The following is a 23,601-nucleotide window of genomic DNA, read 5'->3' as shown; positions in this document are numbered from 1 at the left end:
AGATGGTCCTGAACTTCTGAGCTCAAGCAATCCACCTGCCTTAGCCTCCCAGAGTGCTACGATTAGAGACGTGAGCCTCCACACCTGGCAGGATGATTCATATTTAAAAGTCTGGTAGACCCAGTGACTGCAAAGACTTGGGACAAGTATAACTGTAGACATTGGAAGTGGGAGTGAAAATTGGCACAACCATATGGGAAAACTGGCCATATCTTCCACAGCTAGACACCCTATGACCTAACAAATCCACTCTTGGATAATGTAGGAAAAGATGCACTCATGGGCACCTGGTGATGAACACAGCCTTGGTTAAGGAGTCAGAAACTGGGCCAGGCACGTGGCTAAGGCTGTAATCCTAGCACTCTGGGAGGCCGAGATGGGAGGAGCTCTTGAGCTCAGGAGTTCAAGGCCAGCCTGAGCAAGAGCAAGACCCCCATCCCTACTAAAAAGAGAAAAACTAGCTGAGTTTTATGGCAGGCTCCTATAGATCCAGCTGCTCAGGAGTCTGAGGCAGAAAGATTGCTTGAACCCAGAAGTTTGAGGTCGCTTTAAGTTATGATGCCACGGCACCCTACCCAAGGTGACAGAGTGAAACTCTGTCTCAAAAAAAGACTCAGGCACTGGAAACCACCCAAGTGCCCATCATGTGATAAATCCATGGAGGACAATACTACATGGTAATGAAATTGAACTCCCTCCAACAGACACAAGAATATGACTGAGACTTACAGAAATAAAGTTAAAGCAAAGAAGCCAGATACAAGAGGTTGTACTATGAAATTCTCTTTATTGAAAACCCAAGTGCAGGCCAGGCAGGGTGGCTCACACCTGTAATCCTAGCACTCCGGGAGGCTGAGGCAGGAGGATTACCCTGAGCTCACAGGTTCCAGACCAGTCCGAGCAAGAGGGAAAACCTTTCTCTAAGAAAACAGCCGGGCATTGTGGCGGGCACCTGTAGTCCCAGCTACTCAGGAGGCTGAGGCAAGAGGATCACTTGAACACAAGAGTTTGAGGTTGCTGTGAAGTGTGACGCCATGGCACTCTACCAAGGGTGACAAAGTGAGACTTTGTCTCAAAAAAAAAAAAGAGGCTCAATGCCTGTGGCTCAAGCAGCTAAGGTGCCAGCCACATACACCTGAGCTGGTGGGTTCAAATCCAGCCTGGGCCCGCCAAATAACAATGACAGCTGTAACCAAAAAATAGCCGGGCGTTGTGGTGGGTACCTGTGGTCCCAGCTACCTGGGAGGCAGAGGCAGGAGAATCAGTTGAGCCCAGGAGTTGGAGGTTGTTGTGAGCTGTGATGCCACTGCGCTCTATCCAGGAAGGAAACTCAGGTGCAGTGGCTCACACCTGTATTGTATAGGTATACAGGTATATCTATAATCTCAGCATTTTGAGAGGCTGAGGTGGGAAGATCCCTTGAGCCCAGGAGTTTAAGGCTACATTGAGCTATGATCACACCACTGCACTCTAGTCTGGATGACAGAACAAGATCCTGTCTCAAAAAAAAAGTTTCAAAACTATAGTGGTCGGACGGCGCCTGTGGCTCAAAGAGTAGGGCGCTGGCCCCATATGCCGGAGGTGGCGGGTTCAAACCCAGCCCCCGCCAAAAAAAAAATATATAGTGGTCATTGGTAGTAAAAGTATAAAGAAAAGCAGAGCCAAGGGCAGCCCCATATAATGAGGATGACCAGTTCGAACCCAGCCCCAGCCAAACTGCAACAAAAAAATAGCCAGATGTTGTGGTGGGCGCCTGTAGTCCCAGCTACCCGAGAGGCTGAAGCAAGAGAATCGCCTAAGCCCAAGAGCTGGAGGTTTCTGTGAACTGTGACTCAACGGCACTCTACCAAGTGTGACAAAGTGAGATTCTGTCTCTAAAAAAAAAAAAAAAGAAAAGCAGAGCCAGGTTCAGTGGCTCATGCCTGTAATCCTAGCACTCTGGGAGGCTGAGGTGGGGTGTATTGCCTGAGCTCACAGGTTCAAAACCAGCCTGAGCCAGAGTGAGACCTTGTTTCTTTTTTTTTTTTTTTTGTAGAGACAGAGTCTCATTGTACCACCCTTGGTAGAGTGCCATGACGTCACACAGCTCACAGCAACCTCCAGCTCTTGGGCTTACGCGATTCTCTTGCCTCAGTCTCCCGAGTAGCTGGGACTACAGGCGCCCGCCACAACGCCCGGCTATTTTTTGGTTGCAGTTTGGCCGGGGCTGGGTTTGAACCCGCCACCCTCGGTATATGGGGCTGGTGCCCTACTCACTGAGCCACAGGCGCTGCCCCGAGACCTTGTTTCTAAAAAAAAAATAGCCAGGTGTTGTGGCGGGTGCCTGTACCCCCAGCTATAGGAGGCTGAGGCAAGAGGATCTCTTGAGCCCAAGAGTTTTCAGGTTGCTGTGAGATGTGACACCACGGCACTCTACCAAGGGCGACAAAGTAAGACTCTGTCTCAAAAAAAAAAAAAGAACAGATGAGAAATTATACCCTGTTTACCTGGGGGTAGGGAGGGAGTTGGGATTCAGAAAAGGCATGAAGGGGATTCTGAGGAAGTTGCAACACTATTTCTTAATCTAACTGTTCCCTTTAAAACAGTTTGTAAAATTGTTTTAATTTTATGCAGTTTTCTATGTTATATTTCTTAATCATATAGGCTTTTTTTTTTTGTAGAGACAGAGTCTCACTGTACCGCCCTCGGTAGAGTGCCGTGGCATCACACAGCTCACAGCAACCTCTAACTCTTGGGCGTGCGTGATTCTCTTGCCTCAGCCTCCCGAGCAGCTGGGACTACAGGCGCCCGCCACAACGCCCGGCTATTTTTTTTTGTTGTTGTTGTTGCCGTTTGGCTGGGGCTGGGTTTGAACCCGCCACCCTCGGCATATGGGGCCGGCGCCCTACTCACTGAGCCACAGGCGCCGCCCCAATATAGGCTTTTTTTAATCCCACAATTCCAAATCTCTCAGTTCCTCACATGACTTGGCTGGACAAGGGGGCTTGATTTCAGAGCCCCAGCGTGGAGGCAGGAGGAGACAGCAGGAACCTGAGAGCAGAGAATTGGGGATCTGAAACGCGTACCACAATTTAACTTTTCCAGAAGTGGGCAAACGGGCCGATTCTATGTGACCACAGAGGACTAAAGGGACAGATCCAGGGGTGATTTCAGTGATAATGTTCAAAGCAGAGGCCACAAGTCAACGCCCCCACCCCCCGCAGAGCATGGCAGCAGTAAGGGGGGCCATCTCTTCCATTTCTCACCAGCCAGCTCACAGCCAGGCACTCCCCAGAGGACAAGTGCCATCGCAGCACACCCAGGCCAGCCTCATACTTTTCTGATGTGAAAACAGAGCTTCCCCAAGGTTTCCTGGCTGGGAGGCTGCGGTGCCAGGGTTTGCTACCAATTCACAACCACCTGATTCCATGGGATTGATGCAGGGGAGACAGTCCCACCCCAACCCCAATATCATGGGAATACGTTGGAGGGTGGGGGTGGCCCTGACCGTGACAGCGGTTGGGAACAAGGGAGATGAGTCTGTGGCCCCAGTCAAATGAGGAAGGGCCAAGTGTGACCTTGGTTTTCCCAAGGCAGCTGAGGGACTTTTGGATCCGTTTTTTTAGGCCCTGGTGGCCATGGGGAGGTTGTGGCCTTGGTTAGGGGAGGTACTGACTTCCAGAGAAAAGGCTGGAGTTTTAGGAAAGGTACTGTCCCTTCCTCCTAGACAGGCTCTGTGCTCTGCCTTGCTGGGGTGGGCTCAGGAAGGAGGTCTCCCAGTTCAATGGGAGAGGCTTGCCCCCACTCAGGGAATGGCTAGGCTGTTAGGGGAGGCCTAATTTCCCAACTCAAGGCTCAAGAAGTAACCACTGATGAAGGAGGCAGATACTAGATTCTTTTTTTTGGAGACAAAATCTCACTATGTCACCCTAGGTAGAGTGCTATGGCATTCACAGCTCACAGCAACCTCAAGCTCTTGGGCTTAGGCAATTCTCTTGCCTTAATAGAATCTCTTGCCTGAGCCTCCCAAGTAGCTGGGACTACAGGCCCCCTCCCCCCGCCTAACCCCCCCACCCCCGGACAATGCCAGGCTATTTTTTGGCTGTAGTTGTCATTGTTTGGCAGGTCCGGCTGGATTCAAACCTGCCAGCTCTGGTGTATGTGACCGGCGCCCTAGCCAATGAGCTACAGGTGCCAAGCAGAGAAACCAGATTCTTCCTAGAATTCATAGTTACTAGTCCAATACTGAGGGCAAAGTTTTACCTCATTCTCACAGTGCTCCTAATTGGATGGAGGATTCAAGTTTCACTATTTGGTGAGCTCTAATCTTCTTTTTTTTTTTTTTTGCAGCTTTTGGCTGGGGCTAGGTTTGAACCCAGCACCTGGGGCCAGTGCCCTATGCCTTTGAGCCACAGGCACTGCCCTGAGTGAGCTCTAATCTGATGAAGGAGGCAGAGAACTTTATTTATTATTTTTAATTTTTTGTAGAGACAGAGTTTCACTTTATCACCCACAGTAGAGTGCCGTGGCACCACACAGCTCACAACAACCTCCAACTCCTGGGCTTAGGCGATTCCCTTGCCTCAGCCTCCTGAGTAGCTGGGACTGCAGGCGCCTGCCACAATGCCTGGCTATTTTTTTTGTTGCAGTTTGACCGGGGCCAGGTTTGAACCCGCCACCCTTGGTATATGGGGCTGGAGCCCTGCCCACTGAGCCATAGGCACCACCCCTCTGAGAACTTTAGTATGATGGCAGAGGCATGCCTACTATCTTCAGGAGGCTCTAGTCTAATCTAATACTCATCCAAATGTCCCCTAGGAATGCCTACTAGCTCCCCTCCCCAATTGAGAACTGCCAACCTAGACAGACGAGGGAGGCACGCTGCCCCATCTTCAGGGAACTGCTAATCTAATGGGAGGCATGTCCTAGCCAGTCACCCAGGAAGAGTTCCAAATCTGATAAGAGAAGCATTACACATTTTTAGATATCCAATTTGTGGACAAGTCACTTTCAGGGAGATCCTGATCTAATAGAGGAGGAAGAATATAATTCAAACCCTCAAGGAAAGGCCAGGCACGGTGGCTCATGCCTGTAATCCCAGCTCTTGGAGGGCCAAGGCAGGTGGATTGCTTGAGCTCACAGGTTCGAGACCAGCCTGAGCCAGAGCACAACCCCCGACTCTAAAAAATAGCTAGGCACTGTGGCAGGTGCCTGTAGCCCCAGCTACTTGGGAGACTGAGGCAAGAGGATCACTTGAACCCAAGAGTCTGAGTTTGATGTGAGTTGTGATGCCACAGCACTCCACCAAGGGTGACCAAGTGAGACTGTCCCAAAAAAACCCAAAAAAACCCTCAAGGAACTTGTGCATTGTTGGAGAACACATCCCACCTTGGGGACCTCACTGTCTGATAGCAGAGGCCTTCCTCCCATCCTTGGGGAATGACATTCCCATGAGGGAAGCACTCCCCTCCCTTGCCAGGGCCTCCTTCTCCCTCCTCTCTGGCAGACTAAATGAGCAGGGCAAGGGGCTTCCCCTCCCCATCTTTGTGGTGTATCCTGGAATCAGGGAACTTCTGCAGGAGGACACCATGCTTCCCCAGCCCTGGGACTTCCCTTTATTTGTCAGCCCAAGTCCAGGAGCTCACGGAGGCCCAGACATGCCAGTCCTGCAGATCTGTGCTCACCTATCTGCCCTCATGACACCACCTGGTTATTTCCTGTCTCTAGGGTGCCAGGCCCTCAGGGGGCTTTCCACACTGACCTTGCCAGTGCCCTACCCTGGGAAGAAGTCCATTCTCACCTTACAGACAAGCTTCAAGGACAAGGTCTTACCAGAGACCACAACAGCCAGAAACTGGCAGAGTGGAGGACAGACCTAGGTCAGTTTGACCTGAGTGCTTGCTCCCTAGGGTTGAAGATGAAGATGATGGATGAAGTCTTTTCTCTGCCAGGCAACTGTGCCAAAGGCTTTTTTGCTGACTCACTGAATCTTCTCAGCCATCGTCATCTTCTGTGACTCAGGGGAGAAATTGAGGCCCAGAGATCAGATGAAAATATGGCAGAGCTGATACTCAACAGTCAGGTCATCTGACTTCAAGCCTGTTGTCACAGGCAGGGTCCTCCAGAAAGCACATGCTTATAGAGTCAGGAGTACAAAAGGTTTCTGGGGAGCAACACCTTAGAAAAGAACGGGGGGAGTAGGAGTGGGCAGAGGAAGCCACCAGACTGCAATACCAGCCCCACAGGGAGCCTCCTCCATCAGCAGAGTCCTACAGTAGGCAGAAGTGGCCAGACCCTCCAATCCCCAGTTGGCTCCATCACTGGCAGAAAGCTGCCCAGGAAACCAGGTCCTGGCTGGCAAGCTAAAGGGGACCTAATAGGACCGGAGCCTGCTGTCAGCTCTCTGCATGCCTGGCAGCAGGGCCACAAGTCCCTTCTTGAAGGGGGATCTGAGCTGCATGTCCCAGTGGCTGCCACTCCCATACTCTATATGAATAATAACATTCAAAAATAATACCTTCCTCCGCCGACATGTATTAATTCGCTTAACTCTCACAACCACCCCATACATGGTTTCCATCCCCATGTTCTAGGTAAGGAAACTGGGACTCAGAGAGGGTAAATTGCTTACCAAGGTTCACACAGCTGGTAAGTGGCACTGCTGGGGTTCCAACCTAATTAGATGGTGCCCCACTTACAGATGAGGACACAGCCAGGTGTGGTGGCTCATGCCTATACACCTAGCACTCTGGGAGGCAGAGGAGGGAGGATTGCTTGAGCACAGGAGTTGGAGACCAGCCTGAGCAACAGCAAGACCCCATCTCTACTAAAAATAGAAAAAATAAGGCTGGGCGTGGTGGCTCACGTCTGTAATCCCAGCACTCTGGGAAATCCAACAAGTGGATCCCTTGAGCTCACAAGTTTGAGACCAGCCTGAGCTAGAACAAGATCCTGTCTCTAAAAATAGCCGGGTGCTGGGCGGCGCCTGTGGCTCAGTCGGTAGGGCGCCGGCCCCATATACCGAGGGTGACGGGTTCAAACCCGGCCCCGGCCAAACTGCAACCAAAAAATAGCTGGGCTTTGTGGCGGGCGCCTGTAGTCCCAGCTACTCGGGAGGCTGAGGCAAGAGAATCGCTTAAGCCCCGGAGTTGGAGGTTGCTGTGAGCTGTGTGAGGCCACAGCACTCTACCAAGGGCCATAAAGTGAGACTCTGTCTCTACAAAAAAATAAATAAATAAATAAAAATAAAAATAGCCGGGTGCTATGGTGGGCACTTGTAGCCCCAGCTACTTGGGAGGCTGAAAAAGAATCGCTTGAGCCCAAGAGTTTGAGGTTGCTGTGAGCTATGATGCCATAGCACTCTACTGAGGGCAACAAAGTGAGACTGTCTCAAAAAAAAAAAAAAAATGAAAAAAAACTAACCAGCTGTTGTGGCGGGCTCCTGTAGTCCCAGCTACTTAGGAAGCTGAGGCAGGAGGATCTCTTAAGCCCAAGAGTTTGAGGTTGCTGTAAGCTAGGATGATGCCATAGCACTCTACCCAGGGTGACAGAGTAAGTCTCTGTCTCCAAAAAAAAACCCCAAAACAGATGAGGACACTAAGGCCCAGGGTTACACCACATGACTGGGACCCGCCTGCCTTCCTTCATACACTCAACCTTCCCAGACTCGTCCCCCACAACAGGATAGATGCTCATCTCCACACCCCCACCACATCACCCCTGTCTAGTCAAGGTAGGGGCTGGGTGGCAAGGGTGTACAGCCTCCCAAGCCTGCCAAGAGAGGATGTTGAAATTCTCTGACTCAGCATCATGCGTGCAGACTCAGGAGAGGGAAAAAGGAGAAGATTAATTCTTGGCCTAGGCCCCAGATGGGCCAATTCTGCTCAATGCCAAAAGTTCCAACAGCTGCCAAGGCCCCAGGGCGGGGAGGAACCAGGAGGTACAGGCCATGCTCCAGGAAGTTGGCCTGCACTCAGCCCTGGGGGTGGGGTAGGACAGAGCCTCGAACATCCAGGGTGGACTTCCAGCCCAGGGCCCAGACAGCAGGCTGCTTGACCTTGGGCAAGTCCCTCCTATTCTGTCTCCAAAGCTCTGTCTTCCTCTGTCTACAGAATTTACTTGCTCTCTCTGACCTCCCTGAAGGCTCTAGTGATTGTTCCTCTTTGAGGAACCCTTAAGTCTAACTATTCCTTCCTGCTGCAAAATGACCCTCTCTCCACCTCCTTGACCCTCCCAGGACCAGAGGACAGCAGAGGAGTGTTGGAGAGTGTGGGTCTTGCTAATCTTCATGGGTGCCCTTCAGCACGTGACTTTCCTTCTCCATGCCTCAGTTTGCCCATCTAAACCATTTTTCCCCAGAAACTAGGGGTCTAGAATGACAGCTGGAAGGACACAAGTATGGTCTCTGGAACTAATGACCACCCTCCCAGGTCAGCAGGGTGCTCGGCTCATAGAGACCTTGCTTAACATCTCAACTCCCCCCAGTTCCTCGCTATGTCACCCGGGGAGGTGATTTCATTTCTCTGTGCTTGTTTATTCCTTCACAAAATGGGGATCAGTTGAATCTTCCTCACAAGGTGTTGAGAGGAGTAAGTGGGCCAGTTCTTAGTGGAAGCTCAGCCCAGAGTGCACGGGCCCATCATGTCTCTTCTGTAGGTGGGAAAGGGTGACAAGGAAGCCCTAGCCTGATGGATAGGGTAAGGTTAAGGCTGGGAGTGTGGAGCTAAGAATAAGATTATTCATTCATTCCACACACTGGTCTCATTTAATCTGCTCAGTAATCCTGCGAGGCAGGAGCTATTAGCATTCACTAAACTATGAAGTCGCAACGAAGGCACAGAGAAGAAAAGCCATCTGCCCAAGGTCACACAGCTAGCACATGAAAGAGCCAGGACTCAGCCTTATGTTTCTAAGCCCAGCATCTTGGATCCTATTTTCTATTTTACCCAATGAAATGGGTTCTTCTATTTGATGATGATAATGATAATGATAATAAAAATAGCGGTTACATTGCATTGAGCACTTTGTGTATTTCAGACCCAATAGTACAGAAGCATATTTTATTTTATTTTCATTCTTTCTTATTTTAGAGATAGAGTCTCCATCTGTTACCCAAACTAGAGTGCAGTGGCAGCACCATAACTCACTGCAACCTCCAGCACCTGGCCTCAAGCAATCCTTCCTCCTGCCTCAGCCTTTAGAGTAGCTGCGATTAGAGGCATGCATCACCATACTCAGCTGATTTTTCTATTTTTGGTAGAGATGAGGTCTTGCTGTGTTGGTCAGGCTGGAGGCATCTTTTCTTTTCTTTCTTTTTTTTTTGAGACAGAGTCTCATTTTGTCACCCTCAGTAGAGTGCCGTAGCATCACAGCTCACAGCAGCCTCAGACTCTTGGGCTCAAGTGATTCTCTTGTCTTAGCCTCCCAAGTAGCTGGGGCTACAGGTGCCCACCACAACACCCAGCTATTTTTAGAGACAGGGGTCTCACTCTTGTTCAGGCTGGTCTCGAACCCGTGAGCTCAGGCAACCACCCCCCCTCAGCCTCCCAGAGTGCTGGGATTACAGGCATGAGCCACTGTACCTGGCCTTCATATTTTCTTGATGTAGTCCACTTTATAGATGAGAAAAGTGAGGCTCCATGAAATTAAGTAACTGCCTGAAAGTCACAAAGGTAATGGGCAGGGGACAGAACTTGCACTGAGGTCTCAGTTTGAAGCAAAGCAAGACAAGGAATTTTGAGTCAGACAGGGACTTAGGGCATGACCAGCCCTACCCTCTCCTCTTAGAAGGGGAAATCGGGGCCCCAAGAGCAAGAAAACTGTGCTAGGCCCACAGACTTCCACCTGGGACTCCATTGCCCTCTCAGGACCTTGAGCAGATAAACCCCCAGCCTTTCCTCCCCCAAGAGGAGTGGGGGAGAAGAAGCAACAGAAAGGAAGAAATGGTCTGAAAAGGTACAAAAGGTAGCCTGCATAAGGGAAAGTGGTTAGACACCAAACAGAACTTCCGGACCTTCTCTGGGAATTTTCTGAGACTCATCCAGGGGCTGCCCCTGCCGGTTAGGGCACTCTAGAGTTCAAGGCCCAGAGAGGGAAGACTCTAGTCCTCCCCACTTGGGGTGCAAGGAGCAAGGGGGGAAGAACGGGGTGGTCATCCTGGTTCCACATCCTCCATTCCCGACACTGAAGGGAGGCTGCTGTGGGAGCTGGGACTTTCCTGACCAGCAGAAGATTCTGGGAAATTAGAGACAGCTATAAGGCGGGGCTGACTCCCCGCCTCCCTTCCCTTCCCTCCCCCTGGTCCCTGCTGGATCCCCAGGCACCCCTCTCACCTCTTGACCCAAGGAGGCCCTCTTCAAACCTTTCCTCCTCCTTTAGACCACGGCCTCCACTTCAGACCCTCTCCACATGTCCTCTTCACTCAGACCCTACTCTTCTCCCAACTGGCTCCTCCTCCCTGGGGAGCTGCTTCTCCTCATTGAGTCTTTCTCAGACTTCTTAAGCTGTGCCCCCCTCTCAGATCTTTTCTCCCCTCTCAGACCCTCATTTCTTCCCTTAAGTTCTCACCTCCTCCACCAGACCCTGTCCCCCTCCCTCAGGTTCTCTTTCCCCCCTCAAACAACCTATTTCTCTCTCGGACCTGCTTTAGATCCTCCTCTCTTAGGCCTTTCCGCCTCATCCATCCTCACAGCACCATCAGCCCCTCTCTCCTAGACTTTCCATGCCTCTGCCCACCAAGTACATCCACTGGCCTCTCCAGTCCAGCCTGGGGGAGCCATTGCAGAATCTGAACAGGGTAACAGGGAGTGGGAGGAACTTTGGTATCCTTTCAACCCTACCTATTAGGGCTGCCACCCTAAGCCCCGCCCCCTGAGCCTCAGCTTCCCTTTCTGTACAATGGAATACAGGGTTTGTTGCAGCCCCCACAACATCCGAGGCAAGGGTTGATTGAGATGGTCCCCATTTTCCAGGAAAACGAACTGAGTTTCAAGACAGGGGATAGCTTGTCCCAGGTCCCTCAGGAAGCAAAGGGTGGAGATAAGATTTGAACCCAGGTCTGTTCACCAGATGTTTCACCACGACAGGACCCGGAGGGCCCAGTGTTACACCTCTTTCAGAGAGAGAAAGGAGAGAAGAGGGAAGGGGTGAGGCCTCTGCCCACAGCTGCTCCTCACATCCTGGGTTAACGATCCACCCAGGTGGGGCCCGAGTCCGATCAAAGTCCCTTCCCAGGGACTGGGGCCCCACGCCCACTTTCAGGGTCCCAGAAAGACGTTGCTGGGGACACGGAGGTCAGGGCGGGGGCGGGGTGGTGGCAGGCAGGGCAGGACAGCGTTGAAAAGACAGAGGAAGATCCTAATAGAGAATCAGAGGGGTTCTGCGTGCCCTCGGCCAGATCCGGGGTGCTACTCTCATTCCTCCTTCTGTGTCCCCAAAGCCTCCCCCTGTGCCTCCCGTGACTCAGTGACCCGGACTCAACCTCGATGGCAGGCCCGCCCCCAGGGAAATCCGGGAAAGCCCCGCGCCTGCAGGGCCCCTCCCAGGGGCGGGGAGCGGGAGGGGAGGGGAAGGGAGGAGACTGGGAGCAGGCCCTCCTCTGTCGCACCCCTACCCTACCTCACCCCTGTTCCAGTGGGACTGAGTCATGCCCCAACCCGCTCGGCCTGTTCCCCACCCACCAACCCCTCCCCGGAGTGGGAGGGGAAAGTGGGGAAGAAGGGGGAGTCACACTGCTCCCCCCTCCTGAAGCCCAGCCTCTGTCGCTCCAACTCTGGCCTCCTGGTGTATCTGTGTCTCTTGCAATCTGTCTCTCACGACCTCTCTGCCTTCTCTCCACGTCTCTTTCTCTCTGTGCAGCCACGATTCCCCGAGCACCCACCCTGTGCCCGGCGGGCCGAGGCTGGGTGCAGGGACCCCGCTGGAAGAGACTTATAAAGTGGAGGAGTCCTCACTCCCCACCTCCTACCCCCAGCCATGTTTAGAACCACTACTGGTGAGGCACGTGGAGGAGGCAGAGACGCGGCAGGGAAGGCGGAGGAATAGGTCCTGCCTGCCTGCCAAGTGCCAGTCCCTGCCCTGGGTGCGTCTGTTTACTCCCATAAAGGAGGAAATGGCTCAGAGAGAGGAAGTGCCTAGCCAAGGTCACTCAGCGAGGAAGTGGGAGTCAGGATTCGAACTCTTGTCCTAGCGACCCCGAGGCTTCACGAGAGGTTGGGCAGCAGACATCTACCGAGAGACAGAGAGATGATGAGAGACACAAAGAGGCAATAGAGGGAGCTAAACCGAGACAGTGAGAACAGAAAAGACGCACAGAGACAAAAGAAGGAGAAACACCTATTCAGACAGGAGAGTCAGAGACAGAGTTACCGAGACTCAGAGACAGAAAGACAAGACAGAAAAGAACTAAATGAGAGCAGCCCCCAACGGCGAGAGTGGGGACCCTCAACGCCACCCCCTCCTCCTCCCCCCTCCCCCACGCCTCCCCGACAGCCGGGGGACGGGCACGCGGCCCGGGGCGCGGCACAGGCGGGGCGCACTGCGGCTGCACCGCCTGGCTGCAAGAGCAGCAGCGGGTGCAGGAAACCCCTGGGGCGGAGGGTGGCCCCGGGGAGGCCGGGGGCGGGGAGGCCGGGGGCGGGGAGGCGGGCGGCCGGCACCGCCCCGGCCGACTAAAAGTCCCTTCAGTTCAGGCCGCAGCAGGGGAAGTCCCGGCGCCCTGAGAAACCACCCTCTAGTGCAGCCGAGTCCAGCCTAGCAGCGCGCCGGCCGCTCACTCGGCCGCCGTCACCGGCGGCCCAATGCCCCGATGCCCCGCGGGGGCCATGGACGAGGGGCCCGTGGACCTGCGCACCCGGCCCAAGGCCCCCGGACCCCCTGGTGCTGCGCTACCGCTCCGCAAGCGCCCACTGCGTCCACCATCCCCGGAGCCCGCTGCTCCCCGCAGCGCTCTGGGCCCAATCGTCCCCCCGAACCCTCTGCTCGGCGGTTGCGACGGGCTGGCGGTCCCTGGGCCCCCTCACGGCCTGGCCCGGCCAGAGGCGCTTTACTACCCGGGTGAGTGGCCCCACAGGCCAGGGCGGGGTAGGGCCCCCCACAGAGCATAGCGTCACCAGAGCCAGGAGACAGCTCAAGACAAAAACAGGTGAGAGTGGAGCTAGGGACTGAGCAATAGAACCTGACGTCCCTGACGGCAGCAGTTCCTTAGAGCACAAATTATGAGGGTCCCTGGGAGCTGGAGGTCATGGGACCCTGCAGGACAGAGCCCAAGGGCTGAGTGACACAGATAATGGAGAACCAGGGGACAGTTCCCAGTGGTGCACACATGGGGGTGTCAGAGAATCGGGGGTTAGACTCTTGCATCCCAAGGACACAGAATTACAAGCTCTTAAGAAGCCAAGTAAGTAAGAATCCACGCTTGTGCATGAGAAACTGGGGTTCCTGGTATCCAGATAGGTGGAATCAAAAGGAGTCAGGGGGACAAAGATTGGGGTTCCAAGGAGACAGATATTAGGGATCCCAGGATGTCACAATCTCAGAATCCAAGACATCTGGAGGTATGAGGAATTAGGATAACAGAGCTGAGGTTCTGAGCATCCTAGTATCTGGGATCACAAGGATCCAAAGAAAGAAACCATGGCTACAGGTTTCCAGATACTAGGGGTTCCTGAGGAGCCAGAGGAACAGAGACCCAGGTTCTGGGTACCCAGTTCTATGGGGCCACAAGGTCAAGTGGCCCTGAGGGACTTGGAGACTGAGGATTCCAGGGATGGGGAATAAGACTGGGTGATAATGGGACTCAGGGATTTAGAGCCTGGATAAGGGCCTTCCAGACCCAAGGCCTGATATCAGAGACACAGCAACCTGGAAATGTAGGTGTTCAGGAACCAGGAGCCAAGGATCAGCGGATGATGGAGAGGGACACATACTATTCTCCCCATCCTATCTTCACCCCTGATCTAAAGAAAGGGGTATCTCCTACGACAGCTGTGGCCACTTCTCTGTCCCCAGTGGATCCCCAAATCTTTTTTTTTTTTTTTTTTAGAGACAGAGTCTCACTTTATCGCTCTCAGTAGAGTGCTGTGGCATCACACCTCACAGCAACCTCCAACTCCTGGGCTTAGGTGATTCTCTTGCCTCAGCCTCCCAGTAGCTGGGACTACAGGCACCCGCCATATGTTGCAGTTTGGCCAAAGTCGGATTTGAACCCGCCACCCTCGGTATATGGGGCCCGCGCCCCACTCACTAAGCCACAGGCACCGCCCCCCAAATCTTCAAATAACCCTTCTTTAGTGCCCCAGATGGATCTTTACCTAGTTTCATGTGCACTCCACCCCATTAGCATAGCAGTTGGAGAGCCGCAAAGCTGTGCATCAGGAGTGAGCCCAGGCTTCAATTTTCCCCATCTGTGTAATGGGTGGGTATGTATTTGCCCACTGCCATGGTCCCTTCCAACAGTTTGATCTAAACAGGCTTCTGGTACTGCCCTTTCTGATTCTATCCTCTCCCCAAACCCACTGTCCACTCATCCCCACCCTACACCCAGTTCTTCATCCCTTAACTCCCTAGCCACAAATTCACTCCTCAAACAGGCCTTGAGGTCCCTCTGCTAGGCAATGATTGGGGTTCTGTCTACCCTTAAGAGACTCATTGTTTGGTAGAAGATGGGGTCAGACACATAAAAAGATAAATGATAATGAGGGTGACCAGGGCTAAGAGGAGAGGAAGCTGGCCTCCAGAGGAAGACTTGGAGGTGGCAGTGGGCTGTGGGCTTGGCCTCACTCATGTCCTTTCTCTGTCCTCTGTTGTTTAGGACCTTTACTGCCCCTATACCCTACTCCAACCATGGGCTCCCCCTTTCCTCTGCTGAACTTGCCAACACCCCTGTACCCCGTGATGTGTTCCATGGAACATCCCCTGACAGCTGACATCGCCATGGCCACCCGTGCAGATGAGGATGGAGACACGTGAGTGACAGACCCCTAGTAATGGGGGTTGGGGGGCAGAGAGGTGAGCCATCCCTGACATGGGGTACTCAGTTCAAGTGGACCCAAGTTAGAGTCCTTACTTCACTGTTGGCTGTGTGACCTTGAGCAAGACCTTTCTCCTCTCTGAGTGTCTGTTTCCTCCTCTGAAAGGGCACCCTGAGAGCACTTACCTCCTAGGACTGTTTTTGGAGAGTGGTCTTCAAATTTTTTATCACAATCCAAAAATAGGAAATTCATTTCATTGACTGGTTTACTACATGAATGATACCTGTAAACCTGCTGGCCCTGAGCCTCGTATAAGTGTTCATTGATACTATTATTTATCTCAAACCCAGAACACACACACATAAACATGAAATAAAAATTACACAAAATAAAACAATACTCACCCTTACTATGGGGGAATCTACTTTGATATTTTCTTTCTTTCTTTTTTGGAGACAGAGTCTCATTTTGTTGCCCTCAGTAGAGTGCTGTAGTACAGCTCACAACAACCTCCAACTCCTGGGCTTAGGTGATTCTCTTGCCTCAGCCTCCTGAGTAGCTGGGACTACAAGCACCCACCACAAGGCCTGGCTATTTTTAGAGACTGAGTCTCAGTCTGGCTTAGGCTGGTCTTGAACCTAGGAGCTCAGGCGATCCTCTCCCCACTCCCCCACCCTCTATCCTCAGGCTCCCAAGTGCTAGGATTACAGGCGTGAGCAACCGCACCTAGCTACTTTGATATTTTCTAGCCCACTTAATGAATTTGACAGTCCTCAAAATTGATTTTAAAACCCCCATGGTTTATCACCAGCAGTTTGAAGAACATGCTCTTAAGGCTTCTTAGGAGTTCTGCATGGAGAGTTTAACCCTGTGCCTAATAGCACAGAGTAAGTGCTCAGTACAATTGACTATCGTTATTTTTATTATTCTATCCACCTGGGTTTGAATCCCCTCTCCCCCGTGCCTCAGTTTCCCTCTCTGTAAAAACAGGAACCATAAGTATATGAAGACCTCTATGAGGAAGAAATGAGATGATTTATGTAAAGTGCCTCTGTGGGAATTGATTTGGGGACTGGAAACCACAGGTAGAAATAAACAGGCCCATTTCTGCAGATAAGGGGGGAGGGGGCTCCACCAGTGGCCCACATGGTGACTTCAAGTCCCTGTTTGGAAACCAAGCCTCATTATAGCACCTATCACAATTAGCATTCAGTGCAATGATGTACATACATAAGCCGCACAGAACAGGGGCCCGGACAAACAGTAAGTGTTTAATATATGGGAATGGATGGTGTTCAAAGAGAGCTTCCAGGGTGGTTTTGGCCATCATGGGAGCCCAAGCAGGAGAAAGTGCCTGAGATATTTAAAGGACTAATAAAACCTAGTTCCCTCCCCTTCTGGGTATGGCTGGAGGTCGTCTGTGAAACGGGTTGAAATGAGTTTCTGCCCCAGGCCAAGCTGTTTGCGGCCTGGGAAAGCAAGGGTGCATGCAACAGACCACTGGGCCCCCCAGTCTACAGGCCCAGGCCCTCACCCCAACCGCCCTCCCCCGCTCTCCCCCAACGCAAACACTTCTGCCTCAGCTGCCTGTTGGGGGAAATCCCTTCCCGCAGAACTTGACCGCAGCCCAGCTGCTCTGCCTCCCCCACGTCAGAACCCGTCACTCACTCCAGCCTCCCCCTCCTGGCGTTCCCTCCAACCTTAACCCCTTCCGCTGGGGCCAACACATTACCGGAACAGGCAGAGGGCCCAGCCCCAGTCTGCTCCACCAGCTCCACTTCACCCCCAGCAGGGGAAGGTAGCGGGGGAGGAGGGCAGAAATGCTAAGCCTGGGTCCCCAAAGGAGCAAAGATTGGGAGGCTGGACTTCTAGCTCCTCATGAGGGAGCAAGAATCTCATGCCATCTGGACCCACAAGAGGTTAGGGACAGGAGAGCTAAAACTCTAGGTCTCCAAAGGGGGGTGGGGGGGTGGACACAAGTTCTGAGTCTCAGAGGACAGAAGCTGGGGTACTTTATTCTGAGATCCCCAAGGGGGTGAAGAACAAGATGATGGGCAGCTTGAGGACCTGGTGCTCAGAGGGACCTTAGGGGCAGGACCAGCTACATAAATTGCAGGGTTCCTTGTTCAAAACTTCAAGGCTGGGTGGGTGGCTTATGCCTGTATCCCAGCACTCTGGAAGGCCAAGGTGGGTGCTTGAGTTCACAAGTTCGAGACCAGCCTGAGCAAAAGTGAGACCCCCCATCTCTACTAAAAATAAAAAAACTGAGGCAAGGGGATCGCTTGAACCTGAGTTGGAGGTTGCTGTGAGCTGTGACGCTATGGCACTCTACCCAGGGCAACAGCTTGAGAGTCTGACTCAAAAAAAAAAAATACTTAACTTCAAGAGGGCAACAGGGGAATGTTAAACTGAGCGAGGGGCCCTTCTAAGCACTGGGCGCTGTGCCACTCCACAGTCACACACTTGAGAAACTGGTAGTGCCTAGAGGCTTAAAAGTCCATTCCCCCAAAGGGGCAAAGATTGGGACACTGCATTTCTGAGCCTCCAAGGGGACAAGGAGGAGGGTGGCAACTTGGGAACCCAGAGCTCAGAGGGACTGGGGAAGTAATTGTTCCGACTGAAGAGTTAAGGTACTGTATTTCTGGCTCCCAAGAGATACTGGGGTGGATGCCTAGATATAGGGGACAGAAAGCCAGCTGGAGTCTGGTAGAGTTCCAGAGGGGCTCCAGGCTGAAGGATTCAGTATACTGACTTCCCAGGGGAACTAACTCTCCTTGGGGCTTCTCTGCCTTCCTCTGCCCCATTCGAGGATGGAAGTTGGGGTACCGAGGGTAGATCCCCGGCGGGACAGGCTTCCCTCCTCCCCCGGGAACAGGAAGCGGAGCCCCGCCCATTAGACCTGTTACTGGAAGTCCGAGGGCTAGGCCGCCCCTCCCGTCCCCACTTCCTCCAGCCCCGCCCCACCCCCTGCGGCCCGCGCGTTTATGGGAACTCAGGCCCGGACTGTTTCTCTGAAATCATTCTCTCCTGCCCTCACTTAACCCCGCCCACCCCTCAAGCCGAGGGTCTTAGGAGATGCAGGGAAGGTGGGGAGGCCTTCCCAGGGACTTTTAGGGCTAGGTCCGGCCCCTCCCCCAATGTTTTCTTTTTAAATTTGGCTTTCACAGATTAGGATTCAGAATCAAGGATTCACCTGCACAATCTCATCCTGGCCTGTGGGCGCCGTTGAGGCGCTGTACTTCACAGAGGGGGAAACCGAGGCTGGGTAAAGCCGTGTGATTTTGCCCTAGCACACAGCTAGGAAGGGTTGTCCAATTTGCATCCCTGCCCAGGATTTCTGCTCTTCCTTTAGAGTCACTTGGGAATTTAGTTAAAACTGGATTATGGATGCACAGTCACAATTGGGAGAGCCCCTGTTTGCCTGCCTTGGCAAGACCCTAATAGTAAGAGGCAGGTTGGGTGAGAAAGAAGTTGCTCTAGTACGTGGACTTTCAAAAAAGGTCATGCTGCTTGTGTACATGCTGTCAACCTCGTGCCCTCAGCCTTGTCCCTCCACTTCATGCAAACACCTGCAAGTGCATGTGCATACACACACATTCATATGTTCTGAATGGCTGTTCCAGTTTGGGGGCCCTGGGAAGTGAATAGGAAGTTTACTGGGGAGTGTCCTTGAATCAACACCTGTGAGATGAAGCAGGTGTGGGCAGAGGGAGAAGCTGAGCTGCCGTGCAGCTTCAGCAGGGCCTTAGCCATTCCAGAGGGAATGTTGAGGTTGGGATGGCCTTTAGAGCTGGGGCTAGGAGGCAAAGCCCTCTATGGTGGCATTGACCAGTCCCTGGATACCACTGGACAGCAACTGCTTCCCATCCCCATTGGGTATGACTTCAGGCAAGCAGTCGAGGGTAATTTCCAGGTTGTCCAAAAGCTGACAACCTTCCCAGAAGCAGGGGGAATGAGTCCTTCAATCTGGGAGGAGGTTCTGAGCTGTGCAGCCGATCACCCAGAACAAAGATCCAACAATGACCCCATCCTAGTTTGTCTCCACCTCCATTTTAGTCAAAGCTTTTTTTTTTTTTTTTGGCCGGGGATGGGTTTGAACCCGCCACCTCCAGCATATGGGACTGGCGCCCTACTTCTTGAGCCACAGGCGCCGCCCCTAGTCAAAGCTTTTGTTAGGTAATTGCCCCAGAGAAAGCCGAGTGCCCCTCCCTTTCAGCTTTTGCTCCACATAGATAGCCAGCCCTTGAGTCTCTTGGGTTGGAGGCTGACCCTGATATACAGACACAGCTGGCAGAAACTTTAATAGCAATTAGTTCATCCCCACTCATTTCACAGATGAGAAAACTGTGAGGGGGATGGCGCCTGTGGCTCAAAGGGGTAGGGCGCCAGCCCCATATGCTGGAGGTGGCGGGTTCAAACCCAGCCCTGGCCAAAAACTGAAAAAAAAGAGAGAGAGAGAGAAAAAACTGTGAGGGGTGGGAACATGGTTGTCAGCTTCAAGAATGACCAGGGTGATCATAGAGATGGATTCATTTATTCAGCACATCTTCATGGAACATCTCAGCATCAGGCACGGTCCTAGGCATTGGGCAGTGAATTAAGGAAGCCAGACACCCTGCATTGATGGGGTGGACTTTCTATCAGAGATATTCAGACAGGAAACGAGTAAACTATACAATTCATCAGGTGATGATGTGGAGGAAAATAAAGCAGAGAAGGGAGAGTGAGCAGCTGCCAAACCATCTTTAGCAGTGAGCTGGATGGAGGGAGACAGGCTTTGCAAATATCTGGGGAAGACTGTCCCAGGCAAAGGAAACAGCCAGTACGAAGGCCCTGGGAAGTGACCATGAGTGTTATGTTTGAGGGACATAACAAGGAGGCCAGTGTGGGAGGACAGTGCAAGGAGATGAGGCCAAAAGGGGTTGAAGAGGGTGAGACTACAGTAGGCCTTGTAGGCTACAGTGAAGACTTTGGCCAAACACAGGGGTCATGGTCTGACTTAGATTTTAAAAGGGTTCCTCTGGCTGCTGTGTGGGGGACAGACAGGACAGAAGTGGAAGCAGAGAGGCTTCAAGGAGGGGAATGTACTAATCCAGGAGGAGCCAATGGTGGCTGAACCAGGTGGAGGGACGAGTAGTGGGGAGAAGTGGTTGGATTCTAAAGACACTTCTAAAGTTATCCAATATATATTGGAGTTGGCACTGCCAACAAATTGGGGTTGAGAAGTGCCCACCCCATAATGCCTGTGATTTGTCCACCTCCACCCCCACCAGGCCTCTCCATATTGCTGTAGTGCAGGGTAACCTGCAAGCTGTGCACCGGCTAGTCAGCCTCTTCCAGCATGGGCGCCGGGATCTAGATATCTACAACAACTTAAGGCAGGTGAGGCTGGGGCCCTGGACTACTGGGTCTGCGGGAGGAGGGGCTCAGGGCCTGGACTCCTGACTCTAAGCAGGGAGGCGCTCCAGACTCCTGGTTCCTGGGGAAGGAGGAGGTTGGAAGTCCAGAGAAGGCTTGGGTCTTAGCAGGGAGGTTCTCCAGACCTCTGGGTCCTAAGGGAGGAAGACCAGGGGATCCTGACTCTTGAATTGAGGAAGGAGGTATCCCAGGTTTCCTTTCCTGGGTAAGATGGCAGCTGGGAGTGAGGACTCAGAAGATCTGAGGGACTGGGATGCAAGACAGGAAGCTGGTCCCTCACAGTCGCTGTTCTCCAGACACCACTCCACCTGGCTGTGATCACCACGTTGCCGTTTATGGTCCAGCTCCTGGTGATGGCTGGTGCCAGCCCCATGGCACTGGACCGCCACGGCCAGACGGCGGCCCACCTGGCCTGCGAGCACCGCAGCCCAACCTGCCTGCGGGCCCTGCTGGACAGCGCGGCCCCGGGCACTGTGGACCTAGAGGCCCGTAATTACGACGGTGAGTACCCTCCCCTGGGCAGAGTGCGCTGTCCATCTGGAGTGGAGTCCATCTGGGGCTGCAAATCCCCAGTCCCAGGTTTGACTGAGCTGACTGAGCCTCTCCCTCCCGCAGGGCTCACTGCCTTGCACTTGGCCGTGAACACCGAGTGCCAAGAAACCGTGCTGCTCTTGCTGGAGCGAGGCGCTGACATCGACGCGGTGGTGAGCGCGAGCCCCGCCTACAAGGGGAGGGGGCGGGACCTACATGGGGAGGAGGCGGGGCAGGAGCGGGGCTGGCGCGGCCGGGCGCCCGGCGGATTTGGGCCGCAGGTTATCCCCAGAAAGTCTGGACCCGCGGGCGAGATGCCGGCTGCTGGCAGGTAGGACTGAGCTTGGTGAGACTCAAAAACCTTCTCTCAACTCTCGCCTAGGACATTAAGAGCGGCCGCTCCCCGCTTATCCATGCCGTGGAAAACAACAGTCTTAGCATGGTGCAGCTACTGCTGCAGGTGGGTACGCCCCGCCTTCTCGCCCACCTCCTCTGACCCCAACCTGGCTACCGCCCTGACCCTTGGCGCTGACCCACCTCCTAGTTGTGGCTTCCGTTCTTGCCCCTCTTCCAGCTCTGGCCTTTCCTTCTAGAGCTCGCTCTCTCGCTCTCTGACTTCACTCCCCTGGCTGCGACATTGGGCGGTCTCTTATTCCTTCCCTGCCCCCACAACGGCCTCAGCCCAGCTCTGCTATGGCCTTCCTGACCCAGCTTTGGCCTTGTCCCCGCCTGTCCTTCCGCCCCGACTGCGTCCTCGAACCTGCCTAGACCATGCACCCTGCTCTTCTCAGACTCCGCCCCTACTTCGGTCCAAGCCGCAAAGTCCGGCTGTTTGATTCAGTGCCGACAGCCCCCAAATCCCACTGTGGCCCTTGGTTCTAGTTCCCACCCTTCTATAACCCCCATCCCCGACCGGGGCCCCCAGCCTCTGTCACCGGCCCCACCTTTCCCTGGACCCCGACCATACCCGGAGGCCCAGCAGATGCGGCTGCTGACCCGCGCTCCCCGCCCGCAGCACGGCGCCAACGTGAACGCACAGATGTACTCAGGCAGCTCCGCGTTGCACTCGGCGTCGGGCCGCGGGCTGCTCCCGCTGGTCCGCACGCTGGTCCGCAGCGGCGCTGACAGCGGCCTCAAAAACTGCCACAACGACACACCACTCATGGTGGCACGCAGCCGTCGGGTGAGTGTGCAGGCCGGGGCCTGGGACGCAGGGCCCGTGGGTCGGTGACGCGGCCTGGGGAGGGATGTGAGCATGGGTGTGACATCTGCGGGCATGTAATGAGGGTGCAGGGGCTAGTGTGTGTCTATGCCAGGGCGTGGAGGGCAGCCATGCCCTTCAATGCCTTGGGTGGGAATTCTAGAGGAGAGATGAGGAGACTAAAGCACCAAGAAAGGAAGTGCCTTGTGCACCTTCACATACTGAGAAAGACAGGCCTTCACCTTGAGGCCAAAGTCACTGGCAGATCCCATAAGCAAGGAGGGATAGAAAGAGGCAAGGCTGTGAGGCAGGAGTGGCCTTGTGGCAACACTTGCCTCCAATCCTGTAGGTCATCGACATCCTGAGGGGGAAGGCCACCAGGCCTGCTGCCTCCACCTCTCAGCCAGACCCCTCCCCTGACCGGAGCGGCACCACCTCCCCAGAAAGCAGCAGCCACCTCAGCTCCAATGGTGAGAAACCAGCTCTCAACCTCCAGCCTCCAGCCCATCCCCCCTCAGACCCAGGGGTCCTGCCCCAGCCCCCTCTCTCTGGGTCAAGCCTCTCATGGCCCTCCCCCTTCTCTCTCCCTTCCCTCCACAGGTCTTCCTTCTGCATCACCATGCTCCTCACCCTCCCAATCTCCCCCCAAGGATCCCCCTGGATTCCCCATGGCTCCCCCCAATTTCTTCCTTTCTCCACCATCTCCGCCTGCCTTCTTGCCCTTTACTGGGGTCCTCCGGGGCCCTGGCCGGCCAGTGCCCCTTTCCCCAGCTCCAGGAGGCAGCTGAGAAGGATGGGGGGGCAGATCTCGGACTCATGAAGAGGGGCCTCCCTGCCCTGTGTGGTCAGCCCTTCTGGAAACTGTGAAGATCTCACTCTGCCCCCCCCCCAGCCCCCTGTTCCTCTGAACCAGGATTTGCACAGAAGCACATGCACCTACCCAAGAGCCCCATCTTGATCCCTGCCCAGGACTCTTACCCCCATTACTCTCAGGCTCCAGTCTCCAGTCTTGAAATCAACCCAAATCTTCATTTCCTTGTCCACTCCCAGAGTTGGTGAAAGGAACCAGGGAAAACCACTCCCCTCTAACCAGCTGAACATGGAGAGGAGAGATGGGCTGTAGGCTGGCACTGATAACAATGTAAATTATTAGGCCTTTTGGTTGAATTTCTTTTGTAATAAACTATTTTTGTACCATATCCTCTTTCATGAGGTGGTCTGGAGTAATGTGTTTATGTGTGCATACACCTGTACACCATGTCCAGCAGACCACAAGGTGTGACATTATGAATCGGAGACCCACAATCGCGTGTGTGTGACTCTTGAGACTTCTGGTCTATTGGTTATGAATTTGCTGTCACTGTGTCATTGTGCCATTGTTTTCTTGAAGGATGTGGTGTGTAACATCTTCCCAGGAAACCCTGTTGAAGTCCATACTGACCCTAGGGGCATGTTTTCTAAGGGTTGTGACACCATGTGAGTCCTTGTGGTAACCCACAGCTG

General features: G+C 53.7%; 1 protein-coding gene across 1 annotated transcript; it reads left to right on the top strand.

Annotated features, from left to right (window-relative positions):
• Positions 1 to 12,664: 12,664 nt before the first annotated feature.
• BCL3 (BCL3 transcription coactivator) lies at positions 12,665 to 23,297 on the top strand. The gene is made up of 9 exons (XM_053604274.1): positions 12,665 to 13,032; positions 14,789 to 14,942; positions 20,222 to 20,330; positions 20,663 to 20,867; positions 20,982 to 21,070; positions 21,280 to 21,357; positions 21,913 to 22,080; positions 22,448 to 22,568; positions 22,699 to 23,297. The coding sequence occupies exons 1-9, from the start codon at positions 12,777 to 12,779 to the stop codon at positions 22,884 to 22,886; spliced, it is 1,368 nt and encodes a 455-aa protein (XP_053460249.1). The 5' UTR covers positions 12,665 to 12,776; the 3' UTR covers positions 22,887 to 23,297.
• The last annotated feature ends 304 nt before the right edge of the window (positions 23,298 to 23,601 follow it).

The sequence above is a fragment of the Nycticebus coucang genome, chromosome 10 (genome assembly GCF_027406575.1).
Source record: "Nycticebus coucang isolate mNycCou1 chromosome 10, mNycCou1.pri, whole genome shotgun sequence".
In the NCBI taxonomy this organism is placed as follows: domain Eukaryota; kingdom Metazoa; phylum Chordata; class Mammalia; order Primates; family Lorisidae; genus Nycticebus; species Nycticebus coucang.
Note: the sequence above shows the minus strand (reverse complement) of the source record. Positions and strands in the feature narration are given on the sequence as shown.

Coding starts and splice junctions, on each gene's coding strand:
- BCL3 (XM_053604274.1), top strand. CDS start 12,777: ATGCCCCGATGCCCCGCGGGGGCCATGGACGAGGGGCCCGTGGACCTG. Junction 21,071..21,279: donor GCGCTGACATCGACGCGGTG/GTGAGCGCGAGC, acceptor ACTCTCGCCTAG/GACATTAAGAGCGGCCGCTC. Junction 22,569..22,698: donor CAGCCACCTCAGCTCCAATG/GTGAGAAACCAG, acceptor TTCCCTCCACAG/GTCTTCCTTCTGCATCACCA.